The sequence below is a fragment of the Oncorhynchus keta genome, unplaced genomic scaffold (genome assembly GCF_023373465.1).
Source record: "Oncorhynchus keta strain PuntledgeMale-10-30-2019 unplaced genomic scaffold, Oket_V2 Un_contig_2616_pilon_pilon, whole genome shotgun sequence".
Lineage (NCBI taxonomy): Eukaryota > Metazoa > Chordata > Actinopteri > Salmoniformes > Salmonidae > Oncorhynchus > Oncorhynchus keta.
In genome coordinates this window covers 220,001-228,928 of record NW_026284824.1, presented here as the reverse complement: position 1 = coordinate 228,928, position 8,928 = coordinate 220,001, and the positions used below count along the sequence as shown (strand labels likewise).

General features: G+C 44.0%; 1 protein-coding gene across 1 annotated transcript in view; it reads left to right on the top strand.

Moving 5' to 3' along the window:
* The first annotated feature begins 874 nt into the window (after positions 1-874).
* lrrc28 (leucine rich repeat containing 28) overlaps positions 875-8,928 on the top strand; it is a 38,409-nt gene continuing 30,355 nt past the window's right edge. Inside the window, exons 1-5 of the mRNA XM_052506385.1 lie at positions 875-1,166; positions 1,702-1,884; positions 3,115-3,208; positions 3,908-3,948; positions 4,822-4,859. Of these exons, the coding sequence (XP_052362345.1) occupies positions 1,811-1,884; positions 3,115-3,208; positions 3,908-3,948; positions 4,822-4,859 (247 nt within the window). The 5' untranslated portion in view covers positions 875-1,166; positions 1,702-1,810. The remainder of the gene's footprint in view (positions 1,167-1,701; positions 1,885-3,114; positions 3,209-3,907; positions 3,949-4,821; positions 4,860-8,928) is intronic.

Genomic DNA, 8,928 nt, shown 5'->3' with positions numbered 1-8,928 from the left:
CCTTTCCCCCTCAGGAGACTGAAAAGATTTGGCATGGTCAACAACCCCTTTCCCCCTCAGGAGACTGAAAAGATTTGGCATGGTCAACGACCCCTTTCCCCTCAGGAGACTGAAAAGATTTGGCATGGTCAACGACCCCTTTCCCCCTCAGGAGACTGAAAAGATTTGGCATGGTCAAAAGGAGACTGAAAAGATTTGGCATGGTCAACGACCCTTTCCCCCTCAGGAGACTGAAAAGATTTGGCATGGTCAACGACCCCTTTCCCCCTCAGGAGACTGAAAAGATTTGGCATGGTCAACAACCCCTTTCCCCCTCAGGAGACTGAAAAGATTTGGCATGGTCAACGACCCCTTTCCCCCTCAGGAGACTGAAAAGATTTGGCATGGTCAACGACCCCTTTCCCCTCAGGAGACTGAAAAGATTTGGCATGGTCAACGACCCCTTTCCCCCTCAGGAGACTGAAAAGATTTGGCATGGTCAACGACCCCTTTCCCCTCAGGAGACTGAAAAGATTTGGCATGGTCAACGACCCCTTTCCCCTCAGGAGACTGAAAAGATTTGGCATGGTCAACAACACCTTTCCCCCTCATGGTTCCCCAGATCCTCAAACTTCTACAGCTGCACCATCGATTTGTGTCAAACTTTTTTTTACTACATGATTCCATGTGTTATGTCATAGTTTTGATGTATTCACTATTATTCTACAATTTAGAAAATAGTTTTTAAAAATATTTCAAAAAAAAGTTTACAAAAAAAAAAGTTAAAATAAGAAAAGACCCTTGAATGAAGAGGTGTTTTAAAACTTTTGACCGGTAGTGTATATTATAGGCAAAATGATGTTCCCCAGTGCTGGAAGGGGGGCCTGAGTGAAAAAGTTTGGGAACTCTTGCTGTACCTGATGTGCTTAATTCAGTATGCCACTGTATACATGTTCTGAGACGATCCAGACATTGTCTCAAAGATACTGATGTATGGTGCATTTGGTTCTGGGGGAAGAGCGCCCCCGTGTCGCTAAAGCTAGAATCGTTACGATGCCTCAAAAACTACAACAACCGGCAAACAACTCACATCCGGGCTCCAGTCAATGACGTCGCCGTTGACTTTTACGTCTGTTGATAAAATATCAAGACGTGCCAACAGGGACGTGATGAGGCTTTACAAACAGGTAAAGGAAGTAGCTGAGCTAACAGTTTGACATGAATAAGCAGTTCACTTGGAGATGTGCTTTCAAAGAAGCCAGCTACTGTTTTGAAACGTTTGATAATGTTGGTTTTAATTGTCCATACATGGCTAGCTAGCTAGTTACATAAGTTAACTGTTTGTTTTGCACACATTGCCAAGGAAGACCCAAGTGCTCGCAGCTAACGTTAGCTTGCTCTGCATGGGATATAACGTTACTGTTATGCTAACGTTAGCATGCTCTGCATGGGATATAACAACGTTACTGTTATGCTAACGTTAGCTCGCAAGTTACATTACAGTAGGACCGAAGATACTGCTGGTAGAACTAGCTAGCATCTTTCCTAAGGTATGTTTTGGACATTCAACCAAGCTGTAAGTCTGATTTATGAATAAAACATTGTGTTTTATTGTATCTAACTACTGCACACGTAGGCGTTATACTTTGCCAATGCATCGTGGTCCCAGTCTGATTATGGGAACATCTCTGTGTTGTATTCCTGTTTATTTTCCTCTTTAAGTTGTAGCGGTGGTTCAGAAAGAAGACCAGGAAAGGTACAGGAAGTGACGGCCGTGGTTCAGAAAGAAGACCAGGAAAGGTACAGGAAGTGACGGTGCATCCTTGTTGCCATGGCGTCTGAGCTGCAGGAGGCGATCTGCATGGCCAAGCAGGAGCGTCACAAGAACCTGTTCCTCAACTACAGGTGTGTTTTATTAAGGCATGTTACTCTGTGTTAAATGTTAGTTATATGTGCTGGCCTTTATTCAACCTGTTCCTCAACTACAGGTGTGTTTTATTAAGGTATGTTACTCTGTGTTAAATGTCAGTTATATGTGCTGGCCTTTATTCAACCTGTTCCTCAACTACAGGTGTGTTTTATTAAGGCATGTTACTATGTGTTATATGTTAGTTATATGTGCTGGCCTTTATTCAACCTGTTCCTCAACTACAGGTGTGTTTTATTAAGGCATGTTACTCTGTGTTAAATGTTAGTTATATGTGCTGGCCTTTATTCAACCTGTTCCTCAACTGCAGGTGTGTTTTATTTATCTGTGTTAAATTTAAGTTATATGTGCTGGCCTTTAAAACCTGTTCCTCAACTACAGGTGTGTTTTATTAAGGCATGTTACTCTGTGTTAAATGTTAGTTATATGTGCTGGCCTTTATTCAACCTGTTCCTCAACTACAGGTGTGTTTTATTAAGGCATGTTACTCTGTGTTAAATGTTAGTTATATGTGCTGGCCTTTATTCAACCTGTTCCTCAACTACAGGTGTGTTTTATTAAGGCATGTTACTCTGTGTTATATGTTAGTTATATGTGCTGGCCTTTATTCAACCTGTTCCTCAACTACAGGTGTGTTTTATTAAGGCATGTTACTCTGTGTTAAATGTTAGTTATATGTGCTGGCCTTTATTCAACCTGTTCCTCAACTACAGGTGTGTTTTAAAGGCATGTTACTCTGTGTTAAATGTTAGTTATATGTGCTGGCCTTTATTCAACCTGTTCCTCAACTACAGCTGTGTTTTATTAAGGCATGTTACTGGTGTGTTATATGTTAGTTATATGTGCTGGCCTTTATTCAACCTGTTCCTCAACTACAGGTGTGTTTTATTAAGGCATGTTACTCTGTGTTATATGTCTTATATGTGTTGGCCTTTATTCAACCTGTTCCTCAACTACAGGTGTGTTTTATTAAGGCATGTTACTCTGTGTTATATGTTAGTTATATGTGCTGGCCTTTATTCAACCTGTTCCTCAACTACAGGTGTGTTTTATTAAGGCATGTTACTCTGTGTTAAATGTTAGTTATATGTGTTAGCCTTTATTCAACCTGTTCCTCAACTACAGGTGTGTTTTATTAAGGCATGTTACTCTGTGTTATATGTTAGTTATATGTGCTGGCCTTTATTCAACCTGTTCCTCAACTACAGGAACCTGAACAACTTTCCGGTCGAGCTGCTGAAAGATGAAGGACTACAGTTTCTACAGAGGCTTTATATGAAGAGGAACTCACTCACCACGCTGGTACGGACTGGTGGGGTCTCTGGTCCAGAACTCTCTCACCACGCTGGTACTGACTGGTGGGGTCTCTGGTCCAGAACTCTCTCACCACGCTGGTACGGAGTAGTGGGTCTCTGGTCCAGAACTCTCTCACCACGCTGGTACGGACTGGTGGGGTCTCTGGTCCAGAACTCTCTCACCACGCTGGTACTGACTGGTGGGGTCTCTGGTCCAGAACTCTCTCACCACGCTGGTACGGAGTAGTGGGTCTCTGGTCCAGAACTCTCTCACCACGCTGGTACGGACTGGTGGGGTCTCTGGTCCAGAACTCTCTCACCACGCTGGTACGGACTGGTGGGGTCTCTGGTCCAGAACTCTCTCACCACGCTGGTACTGACTGGTGGGGTCTCTGGTCCAGAACTCTCTCACCACACTGGTACGGAGTAGTGGGGTCTCTGGTCCAGAACTCTCTCACCACGCTGGTACGGACTGGTGGGGTCTCTGGTCCAGAACTCTCTCACCACGCTAGTACGGACTGGTGGGGTCTCTGGTCCAGGCTGTTACGTAACACCTTGGACCAGAGCTAGGTGTGTGTCCATAGTTTAGATCCAGTATTTATGTGTGGTAACTCTCATTCTGTAGCCTGGCTCTTAGTGATGTCAGTTTTCTATCATTTGCAGTGTGGTCTGTGTTCTAAAAATATGCTTTCTTTCCTTTCTGCAGCCGGATAATCTAGCACAGAAGCTCCCCAATTTAATAGAGCTGTAAGTATAGAAGATCCCCTATTTAATAGAGCTGTAAGTATAGAAGCTCCCTAACTTAATAGAGCTGTTAGCACAGAAGCTCCCCAATTTAATAGAGCTGTAAGTATAGAAGATCCCTATTTAATAGAGCTGTAAGTATAGAAGCTCCCCAACTTAATAGAGCTGTAAGTATAGAAGATCCCCTATTTAGTAGAGCTGTAAGTATAGAAGCTCCCCAACTTAATAGAGCTGTAAGTACAGAAGCTCCCCAACTTAATAGAGCTGTAAGTACAGAAGCTCCCCAACTTAATAGAGCTGTAAGTACAGAAGCTCCCCAACTTAATAGAGCTGTAAGTATAGAAGCTCCCCAACTTAATAGAGCTGTAAGTATAGAAGCTCCCCAACTTAATAGAGCTGTAAGTATAGAAGCTCCCCAACTTAATAGAGCTGTAAGTATAGAAGCTCCCCAACTTAATAGAGCTGTAAGTATAGAAGCTCCCCAACTTAATAGAGCTGTAAGTATAGAAGCTCCCCTATTTAATAGATCTGTAAGTATAGAAGCTCCCCAACTTAATAGAGCTGTAAGCACAGAAGCTCCCCAACTTAATAGAGCTGTAAGTATAGAAGCTCCCCAACTTAATAGAGCTGTAAGTATAGAAGCTCCCCAACTTAATAGAGCTGTAAGCACAGAAGCTCCCCAACTTAATAGAGCTGTAAGTATAGAAGCTCCCCAACTTAATAGGGCTGTAAGTATAGAAGCTCCCCAACTTAATAGAGCTGTAAGCACAGAAGCTCCCCTATTTAATAGAGCTGTAAGTATTCACATGTTTGGTACTTTTTGCTTGTTGACACTTGTCAATCTTTTAAAGTGTGATTGCTCTTTGTCTCTTCAAGGTATCTGCATTCCAACAATATAACCTGTGTTCCTGAAGGTGATTTCTCAATGATCTTCAGTCATTTAGTAGAGAGGCTGATAGTATTATACTGAGTTACTTACATTCAACACCTTGTCAGTACTACATAGAGCCATGACAACATGGAACTCTATTCTACAGTACTACATACAGCCATGACTACATGGAACTCTATTCCACAGTACTACATAGAGCCATGACTACATGGAACTCTATTCCACAGTACTACATAGAGCCATGACTACATGGAACTCTATTCCACAGTACTACATAGAGCCATGACTACATGGAACTCTATTCCACAGTACTACATAGAGCCATGACTACATGGAACTCTATTCCACAGTACTACATAGAGCCATGACTACATGGAACTCTATTCTACAGTACTACATAGAGCCATGACTACATGGAACTCTATTCTACAGTACTACATAGAGCCATGACTACATGGAACTCTATTCCACAGTACTACATAGAGCCATGACTACATGGAACTCTATTCTACAGTACTACATACAGCCATGACTACATGGAACTCTATTCTACAGTACTACATACAGCCATGACTACATGGAACTCTATTCCACAGTACTACATAGAGACATGACTACATGGAACTCTATTCCAGAGTACTACATAGAGCCATGACTACATGGAACTCTATTCTACAGTACTACATACAGCCATGACTACATGGAACTCTATTCTACAGTACTACATACAGCCATGACTACATGGAACTCTATTCCACAGTACTACATAGAACCATGACTACATGGAACTCTATTCCACAGTACTACATAAAGCCATGACTACATGGAACTCTATTCCACAGTACTACACAGAGCCATGACTACATGGAACTCTATTCCACAGTACTACACAGAGCCATGACTACATGGAACTCTATTCCACAGTACTACATAGAGCCATGACTACATGGAACTCTATTCCACAGTACTACACAGAGCCATGACTACATGGAACTCTATTCCACAGTACTACATAGAGCCATGACTACATGGAACTCTATTCCACAGTACTACATAGAGCCATGACTACATGGAACTCTATTCCACATCAACTGATGCAGCCGTAGAATCATATAAAACACTGCATCTTATTGAACAGCAGGGACTGTGAAGCAACACAAACACAGGCACAGACATGTGCATTCAAACACACCACAACATAGGCACTATACACACACACACACACATTTTGTATTTGAGATATGTGGTAGTAGAGGAGTGGTCCAAGGGAACACACTTAATGTGTTGTGAAATGTAAGGTTTAAAAAAATAAAAACAATTTAAGCCTTCATTTTGCTGGACCAAAGGAAGAGTAGCTGCTGCCTTGGCAGGAACTAATGGGGATCCATAATAAACCCCAGGAAGAGTAGCTGCTGCCTTGGCAGGAACTAATGGGGATCCATAATAAACCCCATGAAGAGTAGCTACTGCCTTATTGAACAGACAGGAACTAATGGGGATCCATAATAAACCCCAGGAAGAGTAGCTGCTGCCTTGTCAGGAACTAATGGGGATCCATAATAAACCCCAGGAAGAGTAGCTGCTGCCTTGTCAGGAACTAATGGGGATCCATAATAAACCCCAGGAAGAGTAGCTGCTGCCTTGACAGGAACTAATGGGGATCCATAATAAACCCCAGGAAGAGTAGCTGCTGCCTTGACAGGAACTAATGGGGATCCATAATAAACCCCAGGAAGAGTAGCTGCTGCCTTGTCAGGAACTAATGGGGATCCATAATAAACCCCAGGAAGAGTAGCTGCTGCCTTGACAGGAACTAATGGGGATCCATAATAAACCCCAGGAAGAGTAGCTGCTGCCTTCGCAGGAAATAATGGGGAACCACAACAAACCCCAGGAAGAGTAGCTGCTGCCTTGGCAGGAACTAATGGGGATCCATAATAAACCCCAGGAAGAGTAGCTGCTGCCTTGGCAGGAACTAATGGGGATCCATAATAAACCCCAGGAAGAGTAGCTGCTGCCTTGGCAGGAACTAATGGGGATCCATAATAAACCCCAGGAAGAGTAGCTGCTGCCTTGTCAGGAACTAATGGGGATCCATAATAAACCCCAGGAAGAGTAGCTGCTGCCTTGGCAACAGGAACTAATGGGGATCCATAATAAACCCCAGGAAGAGTAGCTGCTGCCTTCGCAGGAAATAATGGGGAACCACAACAAACCCCAGGAAGAGTAGCTGCTGCCTTGGCAGGAACTAATGGGGATCCATAATAAACCCCAGCAAGAGTAGCTGCTGCCTTGGCAGGAACTAATGGGGATCCATAATAAACCCCAGGAAGAGTAGCTGCTGCCTTGGCAGGAACTAATGGGGATCCATAATAAACCCCAGGAAGAGTAGCTGCTGCCTTGGCAGGAAATAATGGGGAACCACAACAAACCCCAGGAAGAGTAGCTGCTGCCTTGGCAGGAACTAATGGGGATCCATAATAAACCCCAGCAAGAGTAGCTGCTGCCTTGGCATGAACTAATGGGGATCCATAATAAACCCCAGGATGAGTAGCTGCTGCCTTGGCAGGAACTAATGGGGATCCATAATAAACCCCAGGAAGAGTAGCTGCTGCCTTGGCAGGAAATAATGGGGAACCACAACAAACCCCAGGAAGAGTAGCTGCTGCCTTGGCAGGAACTAATGGGGATCCATGTTAAACCCCACTGAGAGTAGCTGCTGCCTTGGCAGGAACTAATGGGGATCCATAATAAACCCCAGGGAGAGTAGCTGCTGCCTTGGCAGGAACTAACGAGCGTCCATAATGAACCCCAGGAAGAGTAGCTGCTGCCTTGGCAAGAACTAATGGGGATTCATAATAAACCCCAAGAAGAGGAGCTGCTGCCTTGGCAGGAACTAATGGGGATCCATAATAAACCCCAGGAAGAGTAGCTGCTGCCTTGGCAGGAACTAATGGGGATCCATAATAAACCCCAGTGAGAGTAGCTGCTGCCTTGGCAGGAACTAATGGGGATCCATAATAAACCCCAGGAAGAGTAGCTGCTGCCTTGGCAGGAACTAATGGGGATCCATAATAAACCCCAGGAAGAGTAGCTGCTGCCTTGGCTGGAACTAATGGGGATCCATAATAAACCCCAGGAAGAGTAGCTGCTGCCTTGGCAGGAACTAATGGGGATCCATAATAAACCCCAGGAAGAGTAGCTGCTGCCTTGACAGGAACTAATGGGGATCCATAATAAACCCCAGGAAGAGTAGCTGCTGCCATGGCAGGAACTAATGGGGATCCATAATAAACCCCAGGAAGAGTAGCTGCTGCCTTGACAGGAACTAATGGGGATCCATAATAAACCCCAGGAAGAGTAGCTGCTGCCTTGACAGGAACTAATGGGGATCCATAATAAACCCCAGGAAGAGTAGCTGCTGCCATGGCAGGAACTAATGGGGATCCATAATAAACCCCATGAAGAGTAGCTGGTGCCTTGGCAACAGGAACTAATGGGGATCCATAATAAACCCCAGGAAGAGTAGCTGCTGCCTTGGCAGGAACTAATGGGGATCCATAATAAACCCCAGGAAGAGTAGCTGCTGCCATGGCAGGAACTAATAGGGATCCATAATAAACCCCAGGAAGAGTAGCTGCTGCCATGGCAGGAACTAATAGGGATCCATAATAAACCCCATGAAGAGTAGCTGGTGCCTTGGCAACAGGAACTAATGGGGATCCATAATAAATACACATACAGGTATTCCAACCAGTGTTGTCATTTGAATGTTTACACAGTAAACAAACAGTTCTATTGAAGCCAAATATCTGACTGTATAATGTTTTCTGAGTTACTGATAACCTGTTACCATTGAGGAGGTTCTATCTTATATAGTATGGTAGTGTAAACATCACCTTTTAAGATGCCTGTCCTCAGCTATAGGTAACCTGTCCTCAGCTATAGGTAAGCTGTCCTCAGCTATAGGTAAGCTGTCCTCAGCTATAGGTAACCTGTCTTGTCCTCAGCTATAGGTAACCTGTCCTCAGCTATAGGTAACCTGTCCTCAGCTATAGGTAACCTGTCCTCAGCTATAGGTAACCTGTCCT